The 25336-nt window shown below is 39.4% G+C and overlaps 1 protein-coding gene across 2 annotated transcripts in view; it reads right to left on the minus strand.

Moving 5' to 3' along the window:
* Positions 1-8158: 8158 nt before the first annotated feature.
* Positions 8159-25336, minus strand: part of ccdc85cb (coiled-coil domain containing 85C, b) — a 62000-nt gene continuing 44822 nt past the window's right edge. Inside the window, exons 3-7 of one of the 2 annotated variants that reach the window (XM_079888655.1) lie at positions 23678-23716; positions 20277-20378; positions 16644-16736; positions 15051-15149; positions 8159-11908 (exon numbers count right to left, since the gene is read on the minus strand). In XM_079888655.1, coding sequence (XP_079744781.1) covers positions 11819-11908; positions 15051-15149; positions 16644-16736; positions 20277-20378; positions 23678-23716 — 423 coding nt within the window. In that variant the 3' untranslated portion in view covers positions 8159-11818. The remainder of the gene's footprint in view (positions 11909-15050; positions 15150-16643; positions 16737-20276; positions 20379-23677; positions 23717-25336) is intronic. The other variant, XM_079888656.1, reaches the window with a different exon arrangement.

Below are 25336 nucleotides of genomic sequence, written 5' to 3' on the forward strand. Positions count from 1 at the left end.
GTTTGTCGATCCAATATGAGATTATCTTGCTAGCCATGCTCAGTGATACATGAAACTGTCTGCTTAGATCACCTATTACACGGTTTGTTTTTAATTTCATAAGTGTCATGAGAACTTGATCTCGAACAGGCATTGTAAATGAATTACTGGCATGTCCTTCCAGTGATGATACAAGAATGTCGAATGTTTCTAGATTCAGACCAGTGTAGAGCAAAGCATCCGCGTCACTTTGAAGCAAAAAGTAGGCAATGTCATCACACTGAGTCATCTTATCCTGCACATCTTTTCTGCTGGCTGCCTTGCAGTAATCATGATCTTGTCTGGCAGGGTCCTCCCACTGTGTATGGACTGAGTGCAACTGTTGGTGAATGGGAGTTGCAGAACTTGAGTTGCTGATCTGGTCTGAAGCAGCTGAGGACTGGCCCGCTGAGCAGTCTGACCAAAACAAAAGTATTGCCAAAGTTACACAGTAGTAAAGTAAACACTAGAAGTACAACATGTCATAATTGAACAGTAAATGTATGCTTTGTATTAATTATCTAAAACTGAAAAGGTAACTAGCAAATAAAGCTCTCAAATAATTGTAGTGGCTTACAAGTAGGCTATAATATTTGCCTTTTGAAATGTAGTGGAGTAGAAGAACGTATAGGGATGATCTGATAATGAGTGAAACACATGACGAATGAAATAGCAAATTTCTCTGAGCTCATACAACACTGATATGTCAAACTAACGTTGCATCAGCATACAGTTTGAAGTACTTAAGCAGAACCCTAACGTCTGTAACGTTTTCTTTTTAAAATGGTGTTTATCTGAATTTTTTCAGCCGTCCCGGATCTCACATATCACGAAAAGGAATTCTAGTAACGTTAAGTTAAAAGTAAGGTTTGGCTTAACGTTACGTCATTTCAGTTTCCAGCCCAACGTTACATAACCAGTATTTATATAACTTAATGCATAAAACATGGAATAACTGTAAAGCTACAGTTTAACTTACTGCCTTCGAAGTCTTCATTGCTGCTGCTAGCCGTTTCCGACACATTTAACGTTAGCCGGACTAGCTTTCTCCTCGTCTTCGGAGGTGGTCGGTCGTAGCCCAGAAAAAGTTCCGGATCAGGATGCAGTTCGGGTGGCTTTTTTTTTAAGAAATGAAAAGAGCAAACATACACTCTCTTTGGAGGGTGTTTTAGTTTCAAAGCTGCAAGCCACGCTGTTTTGCGTTCCTCATTCCTTGGCATGGAGTGCAAAGCATAGGGCGATGGACACGGACAATTTCTTCGAAGTTGTTGATGTTCGAAGCAAGACGTTTCCGTCAAAATATTCAATTTTCTTGAATTGTTATGGCAGCCAACAACGGCACAAGTTGAACCTGAGCTCATGTTAACAACATTAAACACAACTTATTCTGATATTATGGCACTAACAACTTAGTTTGTTATCAAGTTCGAACGCTAGCAACTTAGCACGCAGAGGTTAGCCGCTGAACAGGAAACACAATACCGGAAAGCGGAAGTAGGTAATCGCCCATTGGTTGCTGGAGAAACAGGTGGATATATCTATTTTTGTTTTATTTAGCAAAAAAAAAAAAAAAAAAAAAAAGAAGAAAAGAAAAATACAAATAAAAAATAATAGTTATTTACTAAGCATTTTGGAAAGCATTCACATAATTAAAAATTTGTGGTCACAATACAGTGATTACCAAAAGCTACCAACGTTCAAATGTTGTTTTGGTTTGAATTTTGTGAGGTTGTCAGTGAGATTAAATGATTATGAAAATAAGTAATTTACCCTTATTGCCATTAGGGGGCACAATTCTCAAACATTTATTTGATTATCTTGCATTGGCGTGTGAACTAGAACCAAGTTTCACATTGGACATTAAGTGGCAACCCACAGTACCAAAATATATATCAAAATACGCAGCCAATAATTCACCAAAGGAATGTGGTAAGCACAAACCATGTCACAAACCGCTGTTTAATGTAAGTGTAAGTGTTAAAACTTAATTTAGCAAGTGACATAAATCTGCACCTCACTTTTGACATCAACAACTGTGCACAAAATACATTTAGCTGCATTTAGCAGTATTTTTTCCCACTGTTTTTGGAAACCTTATCAGATCAGCCTTGTGACCCATTTTCAGTCACAACCCACCATTTGACAACCACTGAACTAAATATGCTACATAAAGTACGTTTAGTAGTTGATCTTCAATTTATTGGATTAGTTTCTAGACACTTGTTGCTACAAAGAGTATTAAGTTATTGTAACACTGGTTTTTCACATCGATGATTCCACACGGCCCAGATGTTGGCCGACACTACGTTGCTGTCTGGGCGGAACTGAAGTTGTTTTATAATTAGCCGCTTTCCGACCAGAGGAACCTTTTCACAGTTCCTAGAACTATTGGCTAAAGTAGCCGTATGTTCCTGCGGTGCGAACACGCCGTCTAGGAACGACTGTAGTTCTAGGAACTCCATTTGGAGGAACTAATTTAGCTCCTACTTCAGAGTAGGGTCTAAACCAGCACTGAACTACCCGTGACGTTAGTGTAACGTTACGCTGATTGACCGAACGCACGCAAAACACCAGCACCTGCCATTTTTAAAACCGCTATAAACACACAGATTATAGCCTATATATTTACTCCAGAAACTAGATACAAACATGGAAAACAGTGATATAGATGGGCCTCTAAACCTTTATGCTGAAGATAAAATCCAACGCAACTTTGAGGGGACCAAGTCAAACATGATTATGTTTATCTGCCCAGCTAACAACACTGGACATCAACCACACGGCATAGGCTAATAACTTTTTCATATACTGTGTACTTTCTATAACAATTCTATCTAATAACATGTTAGACAGATCGCTAACTAATGAACACAGAGAATGCGAGCATTGTTTGCTCTGTCGTTCTCAGCGCCGTCAAAATAAAGGTCCGTCGCTCCGTCAAAATAAAAGTCGCCGTGCTTGCGTCACTCCCTTACCCCTCCTACCAGTTCCTATGGCCACTTGGCCAGTGCAAACCGTGCAAACGCAAACAGCAAAACGTCTCAGGTTACGACTGTAACCTATGTTCCCTGAGAACAGGGAACGAGACACTACGTCAGAATGACGCTATGGGGAACGCCTCAGGCGTGACAGGTGTCTGAAATAAATATCAACTCACGTCAATCATGTTGACCGGCGACAGCCCGTGCATCATCAGCTTGAATGATGAGCGCGCGACCTGGATGTATAAAGGGGAGCCTTGCACACATGACAACATCCTATCGTCTGAAGGGACTGTTGCAGGCAGGCCCCGAGGCATGGCAGGAAGACGTAGTGTCTCGTTCCCTGTTCTCAGGGAACATAGGTTACAGTCGTAACCTGAGACGTTCCCTTTCGAAAGGGAACTCTACACTACGTCAGAATGACGCTATGGGGAACGATATACCAATGCCACCATGCTGAGGGGAGTGCATGCCCAAAGGCAGTGACAACTGTCCGAACCAGTAATTCAGAAACACTGGAACCACTCACCCTTAGGTCACATCGGGCTGTCAGTGACAGCACTCCCTACCGGTCATAGCCCAAGCTAATGAACCAAGAAACCGCCAGAACATAGTTAATTGGGGGTATATCTGGGCCAGCTCAAAGGCTTAGGACCACAACTTCCAATAGAAGGGGTCCCTTCTAGGGAGTGTGGCTAGGGGACCCAAGGGACTCCCAGCCAGTCACTATTCAGGCCTCCTGAAATGCCACCAGGCTGGCCTGGTGATCTATACTAAGACTCACAGTCTGGCCATTGCCTGTCTGTCCAAGACAGAGCCTCTGGAAGTTGCCTTGGATAAGGCATCCAGAAACTGAAGGCCTGTAAAGCTGGCAGAAACCATTCAGTTCCGGATCACAGAGATGGGATCTCCCAGAGAGTGTGACTTAACCTCAAGAAACGACGGAAGTCGTCCACTCAATCCACGGGTCTACCCAGTGCTCGATCCGAACACTGGGGAAGTAAGAGAGGGTTCAAACCCAGGAAGGTCTACTGAGACCTAAGACCTGATGACCCCCTCATGTGGGGAGCTCCAGTACATGAGGGCTCATATCAGGAAGGCCGCTGAGGCCTGTAACCTGGCGACCACAGTATGTGGGAGCTTGTATTCAGGAAGGCCGGAGAGGCCTGTAACCTGACAGCCACACAATGTGGGGCTACCTTCAGAAAGGCCTAATGAGGCCTGTAACCACAGAATGTGGGAGATAGCCTGAAAGGGAAGCGCCTGTCGTAAAACATTGCGACAGAAGACGCATCTAGAGTGGGACCCAAGGTGAAGAACCGGAGTCTGAGCCACGTAAAAAAGGGAATGAAGCAGACAGCGCATAACCCTTACCATAAATATGGATTTTAGAAAGTACACGAAACGAAAGTGCGTGTACTTAGCCATTCTGAATCCAGGAAGGCCTGGTGAGGCCTCTAACCTGGCGACCACAGCGTGTGGGAGCTCATACTCAGGAAGGCCTGTGAGGCCTGAGACCTGGCGACCACAGTAAGTGGGAGCTCGTATTCAGGAAGGCCGGAGAGGCCTGTAACCTGACAGCCACACAATGTGGGGCTACCTTCAGAAAGGCCTAATGAGGCCTGTAACCACAGAATGTGGGAGATAGCCTGAAAGGGAAGCGCCTGTCGTAAAACATTGCGACAGAAGACGCATCTAGAGTGGGACCCAAGGTGAAGAACCGGAGTCTGAGCCACATAAAAAAGGGAATGAAGCATACAGCGCATAACCCTTACCATAAATATGGATTTTAGAAGGTACACGAAACGAAAGTGCGTGTACTTGGCCAGTCCAAATCCAGGAAGGCCTGGTAAGGCCTCTAACCTGGCGACCACAGTATGTGGGAGCTCATACTCAGGAAGGCCTGTGAGGCCTGAGACCTGGTGACCACAGTAAGTGGGAGCTCGTATTCAGGAAGGCCTGAGAGGCCTGTAACCTGACAGCCACACAATGTGGGGCTACCTTCAGAAAGGCCTAATGAGGCCTGTAACCACAGAATGTGGGAGATAGCCTGAAAGGGAAGCGCCTGTCGTAAAACATTGCGACAGAAGACGCATCTAGAGTGGGACCCAAGGTGAAGAACCGGAGTCTGAACCACACATAAAAAAGGGAACGAAGCGTACAGCGCATAACCCTTACCATAAATATGGATTTTAGAAAGTGCATGAAACGAAAGTGCATGTACTTATCCATTCTGAACCCAGGAAGGCCTGGTGAGGCCTCTAACCTGGCGACCACAGCATGTGGGAGCTCATACTCAGGAAGGCCGCTGAGGCCTGTGACCTGACGACCACAGAATGTGGGAGCTTGTATCCAGGAAGGCCGGTGAGGCCTGTAACCTGGGAACCACAGCATGTGGGAACCAATGATCAGGAGGCCAGACGAGGCCTGTAACCTGATAGTCACAATGCGTGGGAGCTCACATTCAGGAAGGCCTGATGAGGCCTGCATCCTGACATGTGGACGCTCACAACCAGTGAGTCCTATACCCTAGCGACCACAGTGCGTGGGAGTTCACATCCAGGAAGGCCTGGTGAGGCCTGTAACCTGACATGTGAAAACTCATAACCAGGAAGGCCTAGGAGGCCTGAAGCCTGGTGACCACTGAATGTGGGAGCTTAACACTCAGGAAGGCAGAGAGGCCTGAAACCTGGCGACCACAGCATGTGGGAGCTCATACTCAGGAAGGCCTATGAGGCCTGAAACCTGGTGACCACAGTATGTGGGAACTCACATTCAGGAAAGCCGGATGAGGCCTATAACCTGACATGAGGAAGCTCATAACTAGGAAGATCTGCGACCACGGTGTGTGGGAGCTCATACTCAGGAAGGCCGGGTGAGGCCTGTAACCTGGCGGCCACAGTATGTGGGAGCTCACATTCAGGAAGGCCGGATGGGCCTGTAACCTGACATGTAGAAGCCCATCACCAGGAAGGCCGGTGAGGCCTGTAACCTGGTGACCACAGTATGTGGGAGCTCATATTCAGGAAGGCCTAGTAAGGCCTGTAACCTGGCGACCACAGTATGTGGGAGCTCACATTCAGGAAGGCCGGTGAGGCCTGTAACCTGACATGTGGAAGCTCATAACCAGGAAGGCCTGGTGAGGCCTATAACCTGGCGACTACAGTATGTGGGAGCTCATATTCAACCACAGTATGTGGGAGCTCATACTCAGGAAGGCCTAGTGAGGCCTATGACCTGATAACCACAGTATGTGGGAGCTCATATTCAAGAAGGCCTGGTGAGGCCTATAACTTGATAACCACAGTATGTGGGAGCTCATCCAACCACAGTATGTGGGAGCTCATAACCAGGAAGGCCGGATGAGGCCTGTAACCTGATGACCACAGTATGTGGGAGCTCACATTCAGGAAGGCCTGGTGAGGCCTGTAACCTGACATATGGAGGCTCATAACCAGGAAGGCCTGGTAAGGCCTATAACCTGGCGACTACAGTATGTGGGAGCTCATATTCAACCACAGTATGTGGGAGCTCATATTCAACCACAGTATGTGGGAGCTCATATTCAACCACAGTATGTGGGAGCTCATATTCAACCACAGTATGTGGGAGCTCATACTCAGGAAGGCCTTGTGAGGCCTATGACCTGATAACCACAGTATGTGGGAGCCCATATTCAAGAAGGCCTGGTGAGGCCTATAACTTGATAACCACAGAATGTGGGAGCTCATATTCAACCACAGTATGTGGGAGCTCACACTCAGGAAGGCCTTGTGAGGCCTATGACCTGATAACCACAGTATGTGGGAGCCCATATTCAAGAAGGCCTGGTGAGGCCTATAACTTGATAACCACAGAATGTGGGAGCTCATTCAACCACAGTATGTGGGAGCTCATTTTCAGGAAGGCCTAGTGAGGCCTATGACCTGATAACCACATTACTCCTTGACAGTTAATTCCTGGGAGCTCACCTCAGGGAGGCCCAAGCGCTGTCCGGTTGCAAAATGGGGACTGTATGGTCAAGGAGGCCTGTTAAGACCTACTACCTGACCATCGAAAAAGTAAATCTAAAGATTTTCTTACCCAAAACATTTTGCCCCAGACTCTAAAACAGGAGACGTGGTCTGAAAAGAAACAGAAATATGTTAATTTCACATTTTACAAAAAGACCAGAATTACACCTGCTCTTTTTGTTCGCTGCTCATCATTTTAATTCCTAAATTAAAATGCAGCCAAAAACACTGGATAACGCGATCTGGATGATAGGCTGAATTACTAAATATCTAACTTCTTAAAAGTCAGATAATATTCCATCATTTTAATTCATAGAATTAAATGCAGCCATAATCACCAGACAATACTGTTTTAATATTTATACGTTCTCGTAATCTACACACTGCCTCGGCAAGCGCGAGAACGAGCCGTTAAAATATATTTGGCTTTCATCCCTCGAGAAGAAAGTCAACAGGTGCGAGGTTGAAACATCCGACAGCGCACGGATTTTTTCTTTGCACGCGCGCCGAGATATTTTGAACACTGTCAGCACCCTCAGGAACTGCTGTGAACGCCTCGTACCCAAACAGTATTGTTTCACAAATCGCGTGCACCACGGGGCTCAGATGCTGAACCCTCCTCCCTCGAGAAAAGGGTCCGACGAGAGCGGAGCATCTTTAAATGAAAAACGCTCACAGTTTGCACAAGAGGCTCTCGAGAGAGCCTCCCGCACGCTTCAGCGATATTCTCAAAACAGACAAACAGTCCCTGAAGACGAAAAGATGTTGTCATGTGTGCAAGGCTCCCCTTTATACATCCAGGTCGCGCGCTCATCATTCAAGCTGATGATGCACGGGCTGTCGCCGGTCAACATGATTGACGTGAGTTGATATTTATTTCAGACACCTGTCACGCCTGAGGCGTTCCCCATAGCGTCATTCTGACGTAGTGTAGAGTTCCCTTTCGAAAGGGAACCGAGTTTGGGGGAGAGTAGTTCATAGAACTGTTTAGAAGTGGACAGTTCATATAGTTCCTGTAACTACTTGGTCGGAAAGCGGCTATTGAGGATTTTTTGTAAACATTGACACTGTTAAAACGGTTTATTACTGTAAAGTTGCTTTGAAACAGTCTGTATTGTCTACATAAATAAACGCGACGAGTCAAAGCAATAGTTTATTTTATTGACAAAATCGACCTGGTTCACTTTGTACAACTTTTTTCTTTACATCTCCGCCATAAAATATCACCCCGACATCTCCTGCAGCCATGCTTGCATTAATACTGAAGACAGGATAAACCTCAGAGGTTTTACACAATAAAACAACACAGGGTATAGGTGCATATAGGTTTCAAACAAAACCTCGTGCACAAAAGAGGCGGGACATGAGCCAAATAAAATCATCCCAAAAAAAAAAAAAAAATTTTTTTTATATATATCTCATGGCTTTGTGTTCAGACCGTTTCCCAAGAGAATCTGAATAGGATCTGTTTGCAACTCCTTTCATTAACAACAGTAAGTTCTCATGTTTGTGACACAGGTGGGTCAAAACTCATGCCAGCCAATCAAATGCACTCTTCCCTAAAGAGAAAACACCTCTGATCAATTTGACTCTTTCTTAAGACATTTTTTGGCTATGTTCAGAATAGCTTACTAACATATTTCTCTAGTAATTTTTGCTATATAAATTTAACAAAATGTAGGATACAATAAAGAAGACATTTCACAAAATTGTATCCCACAATGCAGTGCGTTCATCCTTCCATTTGTAGCTTGAAGATTGAACTGGAATTAGCTGCAATTTATTTGAATATGAAATATCCCAGACAGCAACATAGTGTCGGCCCAGATCCGGCCCACATCTGTTACATGTTAAATCCACACGTACCAGATCTGGGCCGACACTAGACTGGCTAACGTCAGACCTAGTCTCATTGAGACGTGGTCTGGGAACCACGTGTTAATTTTCTCGTATTTGAGGCGTGGTTTACGAATGCCCAGAGCTGTTTATTGGGCGCTACGAATGTCTATCAAATGCGCTGTAAGTAGCTCATAGCCAATCGTTTCAATTATACCAGATGACGTATGTAGAGCGACAGAAATTCGACGAGGAAGAAGACGAAATAAACTTGCGTTCTAAACTACTTAGAACACTATCTAAGGCTGCATCGAAAGGTAACTTCGCGTCTGATGCCATGTTGGATCCATAGATATAAACAAACTGCTTCGGTGTGTCGCATTGACGTCGTCATCGTCTTGCTGCTCCCTCCCCGTTCTGTGATTGGTCCCCTCGCTAAGGCGAAAATCTGGTCCATGGAATCCAGGCTGCCTAGCAGCGTGAATATAATCATGCTGCGCGCAAGGCAGCATGGGAAAACCCAGGCTAGGCCAACACTATATTCCTGTCTGGGATATTTACTTGAATTTTCCATATGACAGTACTAATGTTTATGGTTGTATGTGTATTGTTTTACATACTGTTAGCTTTTTTAACATTTCATATTTTTAACACACATATATATATATTAGTATTCAGCATATATTGCACAATAACCAGTAGGCTTTGCTAGTATTGCATTCTGAACACAGCCTTAGTATTTCAATTATAAGCATGCCTGTTTTACAACTTGGTTAGCTCAGGAGTTTATATGACATTGAAAGAAAAAGAAAAAGCAGGAAAAAGAGACTCACATACATACATTAAAGTGTTACCGACATGCATTTATATTAGCTGAACATCACTTGCTATATCCAGACCTTGACCACTACTTAGGATTGATGCTTGTTCTCTGACGAATAGCAGGCCCTGCAGACTTTTGAGGGTAAATGTGTGGAATTTAAACATAAAATGTGTTATATAGTGCTGAAAGTTCTACACTACACATTAATAACTGAAAACATTATCAAATTAGCCATGATACTGAATAATCCAACAAGCAAAGGGTGGGAAACATGAATAAGTTTGTGAATGGTGGGCGTTCTGATTGCATGAGGATAATTTTTCATCCAAAATAACTGTCAATAATACTGACAGGGACAGATAATCTCCCTGCAACAACTGCCTAAATACCTTGAAGATGAAAATGCTTGATGAGTGCAGTTTTCTTTCCTGAAGTATTAAATTCTGACTTTTTTAAGACATAGACCTCCTTCAGTTTAAACCGTTGACCCTTATGTGCCATGCATTCATGTGGAGGTCAAAGCAGTGCGTGGCATGTGTGGTGTGCAGTGTTGGGGAAAGTTACTTTTAAAAAGTAGTGTTACAATATAGCATTACTTCCTAAAAAGTAACTAATTGTAAATTAGTTACTTTTTAGGAAAATTAATTGAAAGTAATTGCGTTACTTTTTCTCACCTGGGTTGTGCTTGCTTGTTTGTTTTTTAATAACAAAAAAAACAAACAAAGTTTCTATTTTTGGCAATGTTATGGTCCCTTCATACCAGAAATGAAATGAATAAGCCTCAGGCTGAAGAAAATGCAAATTCACTTCTGTACAATAGAGGGCGCAGCTCCAACAATCTGATTATGTAACTCGCGTTACTTGTAATGCGTTACTACCCCCCACACTGGTGATGCGTTATGCCTTGACCTGCATCACATGAAAAGGCCTTCAGAAGTCTTAGATTTTAAGGTTAATAAGGTTAAGGTTGAACCGGACAGCTTAGATCTTTAAACATTAGGTTAGGACAATGATTTCTGTCAATATATTAGTCTTGACTGTTTATGGATCAATAAAAATGGACTGGAGTGTCATTCTCAAACCAACTGTAATCATGTACTTAAACAGAAAGGCTGGAAAAAAGGACAAATACATTGTTTCAGACACATGATTTACATGTGATTTACACTTATAATTTCCCCAGACCTGAGAGACGTGATTGTCAAGAATGCACAGCATACCGTTTTAAAATTTGACATCTTAAACATATAAAACCAATGAATTTCAGTTGTGACCGACAACTTTTTTTAAAATACAGGAACAGGGAAAAATCATATTTAGCATGTATTGTGCTGCTATTGTGTCTCAGTTGCACTGTCTAAAAAGTGTTGCGCTGTTAAGAAACCCCATTCGCTGTTGAGTTAAAAACAGCCACTAGAAAAAGTAAAAAGACAACATAATAATAAAGTGATTTAAAGCTTATGTACATATCTTACATTGTCTTTCAGAGTCATTTCTGCACCAGAACACAGTGGAGTGAGTGAGCCTTATCTGGTGTCGCCCACTTTGCTCTGAAAGTTTGATGGACCCAACTTTGTCTAGAAGGACACAATAAGGAGTTTTCTGACATCACTGTTATGTAAAAGAATAAGAAAAGAAAAGAAAAGAAAAAGACGTTAAAAAAATACAGATGAGGCAAACTGACCGAACAAGACTAGCTGCCAGTCATAAACACTTCATGGGCCTTGTCCCAAATTACACCGTGCTTTGTGGAGTCTACATTTGACCGCATTGACTGTTGGGTAACTGCCAATGACTGTTGGCTCATAGAGGATGTGTCATTTGGGCCAAGGCCATAAAGTCAAACAAGATCCATCACGGAAATAAAGAAATGATAATTAATAGTCAAACACTTATTTAAATGTGGATTATTGCTTTGAATGTTCACTGATTCACTGAATACAAAACATGGCTACTATCTGAAAACTGGTGTGGAGTGACCCAACGCCAATGGCAAGTTCGACTCCAAATGACTTGACATGGAAGATGGTTGTGGATGGGAATGTTTGTGTTGCCCGTTGTTCCTGTGAGCAGTTTCTCAGTTTGGCTCTGCTGGAGTTTCATGTTGGATGAACAGGAGGAGGAACGTTCCTCGTGTGCTAGAGCTGCTATAGAGGACCTTTGAACTGATTCCCAGAGAGCTGCTGTCGTACGGACGGCTTTGATCCTGCTGCGTCGCCCAGCTTTCGCCACACCACCTGAACACAAAGAGGCCAGTCACAAAACAGCTGCTGTATGGCAGTCCACAACCTGCCTCTTAAAACACCTTATCATTCTTCAGTCCTTTCTATGTAAATTAGGCTCATATATCATTTGTAGCCTATAATTAGGGATGCACTAACTATTGTTTTTTAGGGCTGTACTGTCCTAGTCGATTAGTCGATTAGTTGGTCGATACGTTCTGGTTCGACCAAAATTCTGATTGGTCGATTTTCTGCCGCGTTTATTTCATCAGTTTTGCCGCGCTGAGGCGCGCTCATTTCATCAGGTGGAAAGCACTAACTGCTAATGGGGGTGTTTTCAGAGTACCCTTGTTTCACTGTAACAGTCTGTCTTCAAAACACCCCCCTTGTTTTCACCTTTTTTGGATTAGTTCAACCCAAGAGAGAGCGTCGAGCGTAGAAGGTTTGATGCTGAATATTATTTATTTAATTGTGAGAGCGTTTAATAGTCAGTCCTCTTCTAACATGTCAACAACAAAGAAATCGACAGTGTGCCAGCATTTTGTTAAAATTGATAACAGGAAAAAGGTCGAATGCAAAGTTTGCAAGCAACAGTTTTCCACAGCTTGACGACAAACATGACATATCATCTAAAAGTGGTAAGCTCACTTGTCTGCGTTAGCTTGCCCAGTCTGTTTTGAGTAGGCTATGAACATATCAGAATTTGCATATTTCAATGTTTTAGTGTGATAACCTAACTTTTTTATTTTTTATTTGGAGCCTAATGCGCAATTGCGCTGTGCTGTTGGTTGTGTTAGTTTTGAGCCTAGGATGCTTTATTTTTCAGTTATGCACTTTATTTCGTTTCTGCTCTTGATCTGGTTTGTTTAATAAATATTTTTTTTTTATTAAAGTGGACGTGCCTTTTGTGTTTATTAAGAGTAAAAGCTTTAAGTTAATAGTCTATTCGTGTCTCAGCTGCGAAGCTGAGCTCATGTTCAGCCTCGCTCGGTGCGAGGACATGCACGGTGAAATGATAGTGTCTGACAGTTATAACTTATTATTATAACATATGACAAAAATAATTGTCTAAATTATGTTGCATATTCCTCAACAGTTCTTGTGATGATATCACTAGTTGACAACATAGTACTATTTTCGGAAATCATAAGCTATGATATTGCGCAGGTGCACGTGATGCAGCGCTGTCAGAGCTGACAGACTCGAGTGTCAGACTCATTTCAGTGCAAAATAATTAGGTCAAAAACGATTTAATATACTGCAAATAGCCTACTAGTTGTTTATGTTTATTTATAATTCATTTAGGCGGACAACAAGGCTACCAAGTACTGCGCACAGTGCGCATCTAATTAATTTAACGTTTTTTTTTCTAACATCATTTTTAGTCGATTTTTAGTCGAAAATTTCAGGACTTCAGTCGACCAAGATTTTCTTTGGTTGAGTACAGCCCTATTGTTTTTACTGAAACAGTGGATATTCAATAACATTTTGTCTAAATAAACTAAATTTATGCATCACAATGGTACAGTGAAAGACGTATTTTCATTCTGAGATTTGAATTTAAAGATTACAGTGAACAGTGTTATTTGTGTTTTAAAGTGAGTATTAGGTGACGGAAAAGATAATCTAAGGGGACATTTTCAACTAAAACTGGATAATTTTTTATGCGTTTTGGACGTTCATTTACACGACAACGGCGTTTTGGGGGCCTGAAAATGTAAACTTTAAAAGGGGTTTTAAAGTGCTCGTTTTTGTAAACAATACTGTTATCGTCTCCGTGTAAACTACAAAAATGCAAATTTGTGAAAACGGTAACGTCATGTGCATGCGTATTACGTGTTCAGTCTATAGGCGTGTAGTTTTTCTTTACAAAGTGACATTGCCAACTACTGGCCAGGCATGAATTTTTTTAGTCGTCGGATCCGTGTGAACGGGGATCATTTTGACAACATGGTCGTCTATACGCAAAATGCAATAGAAAAACATTTCTGTTTTTAGTACATCGTTGTCGTGTAAACGTACCGTTTTGAGGATACGTACTAAAAACAGAAAAGTAAAATTAAGGGAAAATGAGCAAGCACAATTAAATTAACATCGACCGTTTAAATAAAAAAATAAAAAAAATAGTAATATTGGCCGATAACCCATTTGATACAGATATAGTGTGCATCCTAATTATATTTTTTTTATATATATATTGCGCCTTATTCACAAAAGTCACTGCTATTAGTCTAGCATATTTAACACTATTACCACCCACAGAAAGAAAGCAAAAACAAGCCCAAACATCAATCCATCCAGAACTCTTATGATCAGTGTTGGCAATGGGGTTAAAGGCCAGATGTCTCCAGGTGAGAAGCACAGAGGTGTTATTGTGAGCCAGATATCCGAGCTGGATTCCTTCATTCCCACATTCCACAGAGGGGCCCAACAAACAGATCAAACTATTGGCTCAAGCTATCAAGAGCTCTGAGTATCAACCTGTCCATTAACTGACCCTTCCAAAAGCTGCACCCACTTGGTAACACTTCCTTGTGAAGGGAAGCTTTACAGAACGAACATTCAGCAGAAATGAACTGGACATGTCCGTGGATTTTCAGTAAAATGTGCTTAAAAAGTACAAATTGAGTGATTTTAAGTAAAATTTAAGGGCTGAATTGGTGTAATACATTTTTTCTCTTCCATTTTTCTTTAAACATTTAAATTATGCAATAAGCATGCAGACTTAACAAAGAGTCAACTGAATGAAGTCATTGAAGTATTTGGATTACTTATGTTTTAGAGCGCCTGAGAGAGCTAAAGGCCCATTCACACCAAGAACGATAACTATAAAGATAACTATATTAGTGTCTACAACAGCGGACGTTATCGTTCTATTTATTCTAACCCTCCTGCAGTTTTATTGTCTGTCGCTTTAAATGCTCGAGCTCTTTAAAGCAGGATGGATTCTGATTGGCTGTCAATGTTTATTTTATCATTCATCAGCTGGAAAAACGAAATCGCTTCTCTGTGATGTTATCATTATAGTTGTGTGGACTCCGCTATTCTTTTATATTTTAAACGTTTTTTTAGAACTATATCTTTATCATTGTCGTTAAAGTTATCGTGCTTCGTGTGAATGAGTCTATCACAGACAAAAATCAAGATAAACACTCACGTTGCACATCTCTCGCACTATGGCTTTCTCGTTCTCATTCAGGTCTTCCTCACTTTCTTCTGTAAGCTTCTTGTCCAGATTATCATGAACCTCCAGAACCTGTTAATACATGGTCAAGAGCATTTTTTAAACCAACTCATATAGTCACATACTGTACAACTGTTGATGTAATTTCCTGCAAAAGAGGGACAAATACTAAAGCAAACATTTTATTTTAACATTTCTCTCAAAATATTATGTTGAAAATACATTTAATAACTGAAAAAAGTATTAAAATTAGAAAAAGGGACATTTTATCTAAAAATAAAAATTCTTACATTTACTCGGTCCAAACCATTAAGACTTTAGTTCTTTAGAAGACAAACTTCATTGGTTCTCATGTTTTTGAGGTTCTGTTTATCATATTTGATGTGTTGATTGTTTATATTGCCTTCAGAACTGCCTTAATTTTTCGTGGCACAGATTCAACAAGGTGCTGCAAACATTCCTCAAAGATTTTGTTCCATATTGATATGAAAGCATCACACGTGCAAATCTCCGGTTCCTCCACATCCCAAAGGAGCTCTATTTGATTGAGATCTGGTGACTGTGGAGACCATTTGAGTATATATGAACTTATTGTCATGTTCAAGAAACCAGTTTGAGAGTATTTGAGCTTTGTGACATGCGTGTTATCCTGCTGGAAGTATCTATCAGAAGATGGTACACTGTGGTCATCATAAAGGGATAGAGATGGTCAGCAACAATACTCAGGTAGACTGTGGCATTTAAACGATGATCAGTTGGTACTAAGAGAGACAAAGTGTGTCAAGAAAATCTCCTCCACATCATTACAGCACCAGCAGCCTGAACCGCTGATACAAGGCAGGATGGATCCATGATTTCATGTTGTTTACACCAAATTCTGACCCGATCATCTGAATGTCACAGCAGAAATCGAGACTCATCAGACCAGGCAACATGTTTTCAATCTTCTATTGTCTAATTTTGGTGATCCTGTGTGAATTATAGCCTCAGTTTCTGTTCTTATCTGACAGGAGGGTCACCGGTGTGTTTCTGTTGCTGTAGCTCTTCTGCTTCAATGTGTGTTCAGAGATGCTCTCGATCGGCAGACCTCGGTTGTAACGAGTGGTTATTTGAGTTATTGTTGCCTTTCTATCAGCTCGAACCAATCTGGCCTCTGGCATCAACAAGGCATTTTCACCCACTGGATATTTTTTCTTTTTCAGGCCAATCTCTGTAAACCCTAGAGATGGTTGTGTGTGAAAATCCAAGTAGATCAGCAATTTCTGAAATACTCAGACCGGCCCGTCTGGCACTAACAACCATGCATGTTCATAGTCACTTAAATCACCTTTCTTTCCCATTCTGATGCTCATATTAATCTTCAGCAGATCGTCTTGATCATCTGGCTGATGTTTGCATTAACAAGCAGTTGAACAGGTGTACCTAATAAAGTGGCCGGTGAGTGTGTATATATATATATATATATATATATATATATATATATATATATATATATAAATAAAAGTATATACATACATATATATATATGCTATTAGATAATGTGTGTGAGTGTGGTAATGTATGTACCTTCATTGCATGAACCACAGCTTCAGGTTTCTGTACAGATGAGATAAACCCAGTGGAGGGAGAAGATTCACTGGTCTGTAGTCGCCCAGTTCCCTGGAGAGGAGAACGCATGGGGTGGTCAGTTGCTCCTAGACAACATCATGGTATTCCCATGGTACATCATATTTTTTTATGGCATCATGGTGTACAACTTACAGTTGCTCAAAATTGACAGTAAACACTTACATTGTTACAAACAATTATATTATTATTATATTATAATTCTTGAGAACAGCATGACTACATTGGTTCATGACTACATTGGTTCACCAGTTAGACCAGCACGATATTATTTCTTTTCTTTATACTTCTTTAACACCAACTTGTTGAATATGATTCAAGTCCTGTGACTCGTTGCTTTAATTGCTGGTTTGTTATAAATAAAATGATAATTTCAGGGTTGACTCCTGCCTTATTGTAACTACCTTTCAAACCAAATCTATGCCCTTGTTGTAAAAGATAAGGGCACAACATAAAAAATATAAAAGCATCCTCCCAGACAGCAACATAGTGTCGGCCCAGATCCGGCCCACATCTGGTACACATGGAATCCAGACGGCCCAGATGTGGGCCGGATCTGGGCCGACAGTACTGTATGTTGCTGTCTGGACTGCTGGAAAAATCAGCTAAACTACTGAAACACGGTACTTGGTTTATAGCTGGTCATTAGTGGGTCAAGTTTGGTTTAAGTGGTTTACCAGTTAAACTAGAGAGAGGTAAAGTGTAACCAACAGTTCTGTAGAATCTGATGCTTCGCCATTCAAGTACACAGGAGCGATGATAACAGCTCAGTAGACCGACTCTTTTTTTGTCAGACTACCTCAGACTATTTTGATACGAGGCTAAGCTGGTAGATCTTTTTGGATCTACCATGCATATATGCACCATGGTCCTGTTCTCATTGGTGATATATTGACTAATAGATCATTGTTAATTAACCGTCTCAACTCAGAGATATGGGGATCATTCATAATGAAAACTACATTCCATCTAAAACATTCATCTTAGCTCAACATTGCACACACAGCCCAGACAGCTGTGGAGGACAAAAAGCCCCTGGTTGTGTTTAATCATTCATACTGCATGAAGAGAGCCGGACATGATCCGCATACATTCATACTGACGATGGCCACAAAACAGCCCATTTAAAAACGTTCTTGAACAGAAAATGATGGGGGAAAAGCGCTTATGTGTTGTGCTGTGTGCCGTGTTAATGATGATCTAATAAGTATCTAATACACTTCGCTACGTGTTTCATGAGAGAGCTTACCAATCAAACGCTTCTGGAAGGAACTCTTCATAATATGAGATTGTTTCCATGGAAACACCAGAAAACTATTTTCAAATGGTTGAATATAGTCATTCTCACTCTAATTAGAGATAAGAGATAAAAATATATTTTGCGCCAATTTCCCAGGAAGTGACGATTTTGTTTTCTTGAACGCATGGAATAAACGCTGCTTTGTTCGCAAATGCTTTATGCGATAGTCCAATGTTGTGCATTACTTAAATACACAACTGGATGGAAACCATGGTTAATCTTGTCAACAAAATTTAAACTGAAAATCAGTTGAAACTTTTATCAGTTGACGCATTATACTTATAATTTAACTAGTTCAATTAAACCATAATGTTGATGAAAATATGACAAGTGAAAAATTACCTTGGAAGAACAATGCACTAACATTGGTTTTAGAATAATAAGAAAAATCCTTTAAAAATAATTTTATGATGAGCTAAAACAGTGTAATATCGCTTTGCTAACAGGTTAACTAACTCACTCAGCCACATCCTTTTTGCATGAGATTAATCAACAATATTCACAACATCAACATACTACACTGCACTTCATGCAATATGTAGTATTGCAAACAGTCTCTCAAACACAAAAAAACAAATATGTCTCTAAAGGAACTCACAACACTTTAAAAAATTAGCTAATACTTCAGTAAACTCATTATTTCATGGTATTATTTTCAAATAAAATGTGAACATAATCATTAATTCTGTGATTCAAAGTAACTAAATTAAATTAGCTGAGATTAGCTGCCTTTAATTATCATATACCTGATTAACCATCAGATAATCTAGCGCTACACACAAAACAATGCGGTGCGATGGTATTGTGAGATGCGTTTGTTCAAACCACACATTGATTGGATGTGACACCAACAATCTATAAAACGTGAAAGGTCAAATGGAATTAAATGGAAGCTTAACCTGTTTTCTCAGTGGAGATGCTGAGTCAAAACAATTTAAAGAAATTCAATTCAAGCTCTACATTAACGTTATAAAGAATTTCAGCTGACAATGGAGATTTTCACGCAAGCCTCCCACATAAAACACACCGGCGAGACTTCCTGTGCACTGGCTAAAGGCTCATTAGCATTTCCTTTTATTCATCAGATTTTTCAGCATATGGTTCTGCTAATTTTCCAGGCGCCAATTAAAGAAAAAAAAGTTTTCAAAGATATGAAAAGGGCCTCCGGTTCCATACAGGAAAAGCCTAAAGCGAAGTACAACAGATGAAAGTTTTGACGTACTAAGGATCTCCTTTTTTCCCAAAGAATCGTGCCAAACTGATTAAGCTGAACTTTCTTGTTATAATAATCTCTGTGTGTTCTATGATATCTGGTTTGATCAATTTTTTTGGGCTGCCAGTGCCAATTGATTACAAATTTAAATCTAATTAATTGCATAATTAAATACATGCCGATTTATTACCTGAATTAAACACTTCAATATTTACTGAGAAAAGCCCCCAAAAGTAGGTTATTTGAAGACCTTTTTGCTGTAGACCAGTACATAATTAAACAGAAATGACAAAAAGTTAGTTTTATTTCATATCATTGAATATAATCCCATCCCTCGCCTACAATCCACAGTAATTTAATTGTTTGTTCAGAATCGAATAAAGTCACTCAGGACATGTTCTTCTATTCCAGCTGTGCTACTTTTAACTGTATGCACACATTTAGACTGACTTGATTAATTATGTAATTTTTTTATCACTTTTTTTATTCACAATACCATATTTTCCAGAAAATAAGTCACACCTAAAAACTGCATTGTTGAGAGAAAATACACACGCAGATAAGTCGCATCGGTGTATTAGTCACATGTTATTATTACATTCAAAAAGAATGTAAAATACCAGTAAAAAAAAACAAAAAAAAAAAACCTTCACAAACATAAACGCTATAAACATTTATTTTAGTTCCCCTCACGCCACAACAAATCCTTCAAATTTAAAGAAGTGAAAATAGAACAGGAATGAAATATAGAAGTCTAAAACAAACATAAATATTAGTGGCATTTATTATGAACAACACTTGTTATAAAAGCCAAGCCTAAATTAATTTATTTACAGCAAAACAGAAACTACAGGCATGTGGGAATTGAGCTACAAATAAACTCATGTACCTCTCATTTGGCACTAATCCAAATGTGAGTTTTGTGCAGTTTTGCTTGGTTGATGTCAATTGCATTATATAAGTTGCCGCACATTGATGTAGATTTAGAGATTTAGGAAAATATGGTAACAGCAGTTAACTTAGATGCTTTCTGTGCAGTGGGTTGGAGAGGATCACTCACATTCAGCAGAGCCTCGTGCCTCTGGGGGAGCGAGGACAGCTGTGACTCCGAGCGGTACAGGGTCGTGCCTTTACGCAGGACACGCAGGTCTCCTGGATTACACTGGATGGAAAGAGAGCATATTAAACAAAACATTCCATCAAATAAAACATACTTCACTGTTATCAATGAAAATAATAGTGGAAAGTTAAAAAGTGGGAGAAATATAGTTTTGTAAGTCACAGCCTGTATGAGGAAAGAGGAGACAGGTCACTTGAAGAAAAATTATTGAGAGAAAGTGGGAATCTCTGCTTCAATTAAAAAAGAATTGTTAAAAATCTGCTGTTTATTTATTCTTGACTAGATCTTGGCTAGGTGGGCTAGCTTGGAAATGTTATTGAAACATATCCTTGAAAAAAAGATTTAGAGATTTTGGTCTTTTCCCATTCAAACAAATAAGCTATACATCTATTGCATACAAAGAAAACAGCTACCAAAGGGGTTTCCAAGATGGCCGCCGAGTGAATTGACTAGCCTTAAAAGGTCTATTCAAAGGTCTATTGTATTCAAAGTCAAATGTGTTTAATTTTAATCTTCTTCACCTTTCATAAGCCATGTTAGCAAAAGACAAGCTTTAGTAAGCTCTTTGTTTTGCTTGTGTTAACAACAGAGAAGATCATTTGATGCATTTTATTATGATATAATGTAAGAACTTTGTTCACTAATGCATTTTATTTGATTAAAAGTGAATTTTTATCATTAATTGTGCACATGCTCAGTGGGTAGTGAGCTCAATAGACATGTTTGTATGAAATCACATTCCTGCATCTCGTCAAAAACAGATTCAGAGTTTCAAAATAGGAAACCTGACTTCAAAGTTGCGTTCTTTTGCACTTTCCCAAGTATGAAGTATAGAATTCTGTGTTTCTGAGCTGAATGAAACATAGCATTACTACCCTCGATCAGAACAAACTCAACACACAGCTTCCTGTAGGTATTCTTGTCCATATAAAGCTGCTGTAATAGAGACACCCACAGGCTCCAGCTGGCATCATCTCTAATCACCAGTGATCCTTATGACATTTTCAATGTCTTGCTTTCATGTCCTCTGAATGCATGTGATTACTGTAAGAAGACCTATAAATAACTCTGTCACTCTCTTTCAGAAGAGAAACTGTGTTTTCAGTGGCTGTAAGGAAGATGTGAACTTTACATTTGCCTGCAAACTAAACATACTGTCTCGCCCACTAACCATTCATGGTATTTAGGACACCTTGATGCAGCACTGATGTACTTGTATAAACAAGTACAATTTTGCTTGTATGCGGTTTGTGTAGAATTTGATGAAGAATCCTGATCAAACTTGGCAGAAAAAAAAAATAAAATAAAAAAAATAAAACAAAAATAAATAATAATAATATTATATATATATATATATATATATATATATATATATATATGTGTGTGTGTGTGTGTGTGTGTGTGTGTGTGCATTTTTTTCTTTTTTTTTTTACCTGGCCTATAATAACGTGTGTTTAGTAACTTATTACAGCAATGTATTAATACTTTGCTATGATGCTCACATTACAGATCCACTTAAAGAGGCTATATGTAAGAATTTTCATGTATTAATCGCTGTGTGTAACGAAACTTAAAAAACAAAACCTTCTCTCTTCTTCTTCCGTTCAATGACACATGAAACGAATGCTTATACAATGTTCAGGATAATGTCGAAAGAGCTATTCTGTACTGTAATGTCAATGTGTCATGCAAAGAAAAGGTATTGATTCAAAATATAGTCTCACAGAGCAAGATCTGTATAGTCTCTAATTATAATCAAACTATCATAACTGTGTAATTTGAATCATCTCATCTGTCGACATGATGCCAGTGGATTGCAAAGCTTGTGCAAACATCCACATCTCTGTGATCAGATGGTTTCTTAACTACCACTTTCTTACCGCTTTAATTTTTGTTGTGTTTATTTTATTATTGAGAGGAAAGCATGCAGCACATATTTACATATTCATCTAAACGTCACTCTCAGCAGCGTGGAAGACGTCTGGATGTTCGTTAACAGTATATCGCTGCAAAGGTATTTTCAACTTTAAACTCTAAGTGAAGGCTTTGAATCACATTGAGTCTCTTGTGTGTTACGTGTGCATGAGTGTGAGAACGAGCAGTAAGTTGCTGACTGCAGTTCACTTAATGGCCACCGGTATCACTAAAAACTATGCCCAACTTACAGAGGGTATAAAAACAGGGTGTGTTTGTGCTTAGTCATCTACCGAAGTTTTGAAAAATTGAAGTTTGTTGTACAAACTGTATGGTTCAATTTGATTTATAAGATGGAATTATATACAATGGTGTCCAAAATTCTGAGAAGCATTATATGAACACCTTGTGTTTATTGTTGAAATGAGCCTGAATGCACTGAGGGAGTGTCAGAATTCCTGTAGACTGACGTTATTGCGCGTCAACTCTGTCAATAGAAATAGGTTCACCCTATGAAATACCTGCACTGCCGGAATGCAACCTGTTCGAAGGGCCAAAATTCCTCACCTGAATGTATTGTTGCTCAGAAAACATCAGAGTCAACATCACGTAATTAATGAAACATCTGACTACAAAAGAGTAGTTATTCCTGACTAGACAGACACACTTTGCATTCTTTCTTATTTGACAAGACTTTTTACATATTTAATTATCGTTAAACTAGAGATGAGTAGGATCACCCCGTCACTCAGCAACAGACTAGTCAATTACTGTCAAGACTTTGTTTTTTTAATTTAGCTTTAATATTTTAGCAGTAGTGATTCAGGGACAAAAGTTAATTCCCATCAAAACACTGCTTTGTGTAACAAATTGCTTTAATATTGCAAACTGCTTTGTCCAAAATCTGATGGACTGTAATTATAGGGTTTCTTCATTCAGTCAGACTACCCAAAAACTAGAGAGTTTTGAACATAAGCACGTCCGTATTTTACTGGACAGTCAAATATAATTTAATGCAACTCAACTGGATTCAAACTTGACAGACAGTGCTAAAACCAAAAAAAGAATGGTGCATCTTCTTAGAAAAGATTTGGGACGATGGCCAAGACAGATAAGGGGGCATTTATATATTTTTTTTAAATATGTTCATACTCATCTTTACATCCATCAGTTTGTCAGACATGAAAAATTGATGCTGCACTACCTGTGTTGCTTGAATAAATGATAAGATCAGAAAGAGGGACAAGCATATGAGCTCATGCGCCATCAGCCCAGCATGTTAGCACAAGCACTTAGACTAGCATGCCATTTTACACACCAGCTTTTTTAAGTTAGAGAACGTGAATACAAAGATAAGAAACAAGCAAGAAGAGAGCTAGGAGGATATAAAGCTCCATCACCACTGAGCAAAAGTGTGGTAAAGTTACCTTCATGGACAGCTTTGATAAGCTATAACGGCTACAGGGCTGGAGAACACAAGAGACATTTCACAAACCAATTAAACAAATACATTATAATCATCAGATTGCCTATTCAAACAGTTAGGCTTCAGACTTCACATTTTTGTGTTAACCCTCTGTTGCTGCTCACATGATTCCTCATATCAACAGAAAAATATACCGGGTGTTGACATATGAATTTGAACATGTGTAAAGCACATTAAAACACCACATACACATTTAAACAACTTGATTTACACCACAGGGGGACTTTAAATCACACAAATATACTTAATGTATTTAATCTCACTTTATTAACCAATGTCTTTGCAGCTGACCTTTGATCATCCAATTTAACCGTACTAATAAGCAAAAATTACGTTAAATAAACATCACATTTGTGTTTCATTTTTTTGATTTTATTGCTGAAGTAAGAGTGTTGAACTTTTTTCTCCAGCACATCTGAAAGGTTTGTTTGAGCTGTGCCTCTACTATACAGAAGTGAATTTGCATTTCATTCATTCATTTCACTTTTGGAGTGAGGGGGCCCCAACATTTGCCAAAAAACAAAACAAAAAAAAACAAAAAAAACCATTTATTTATTTATTAGTCCAGGTGAAAAAAAGTAATGCAAAAGCAACATATAACTTCCCATAAAAAGCAAAAAGGTAAAGCAATTACTTACTCTTTAGGGAGTAACGCAATATTGTAATGCATTCTTTTAAAAAATAACTTTCCCTAACACTGGTGACCAGTTTCTACCCATACACAAAAGAAATATATTTGAAATATATTTTCAAAATATATTTTTGTAATTGGCCCAATAAATATATTTTAGTTAAATATATGTAAATATATTTTCATATATGTTTACATATATGTTCATATATGTTTTAACTTTTGCAAATTGTTTCATTTGAAATATATTTTGAAATTTAAAAAGTTATCATTTTCACAAACAAACAACACATTTTCAATTTATTTTTTAGATAGACCACTTCAGCTGTGGATGTGGGCATGGGAGAGCAGTGCTCTACCACTTCCCCCGGCCCACATTTTTCCTACTGGTCGGGGATCGAACTGGCAACCCTTCGATTACAAGCCCGAAGCCCGAAGCCCTAACCAATAGGCCACGGCTGCCCCTTTACTGACTTTATTGGCCTAAAATGACAATTTTATGTAGGAAATAACACACAGAATGCAGCGTTTTTTTCCCTATTTTTACAGAATTGAATACAGTTATTTAATAGTGTGTGTATGCAGTGTTAGACACTGAGTTCTATCTATTGTTTAAGTGTACTTCACTGTTGGAGTGTCACTGTTATACTTGCATCATAAATATTGTGCATATTTTCAATATTTAAATGACTTCAGGAAAGATGTCAATAAAACAACAATAAATCTAATAATTGCACTTAGTGTTAGGTACGTGCCACCTAATATGGCCTAATAGTCCTAGGAAAGCAACTATCTGTCATTTTACATTGCAGTCATTTAAATGTAAGTACAGTATTTATTATAGCTGTGTGTCATAATACAGTAGTGAAATATGGTAGCCTACTGTTGTGTATAGGGGAAAAGGTAGAGGAATTACTATGATCAAAATACATTTTCGACCCTTCTTTAGCAAGCTAAAAAAATTTTGAC

The sequence above is a fragment of the Squalius cephalus genome, assembly GCF_949319135.1.
Source record: "Squalius cephalus genome assembly, chromosome: 12".
In the NCBI taxonomy this organism is placed as follows: domain Eukaryota; kingdom Metazoa; phylum Chordata; class Actinopteri; order Cypriniformes; family Leuciscidae; genus Squalius; species Squalius cephalus.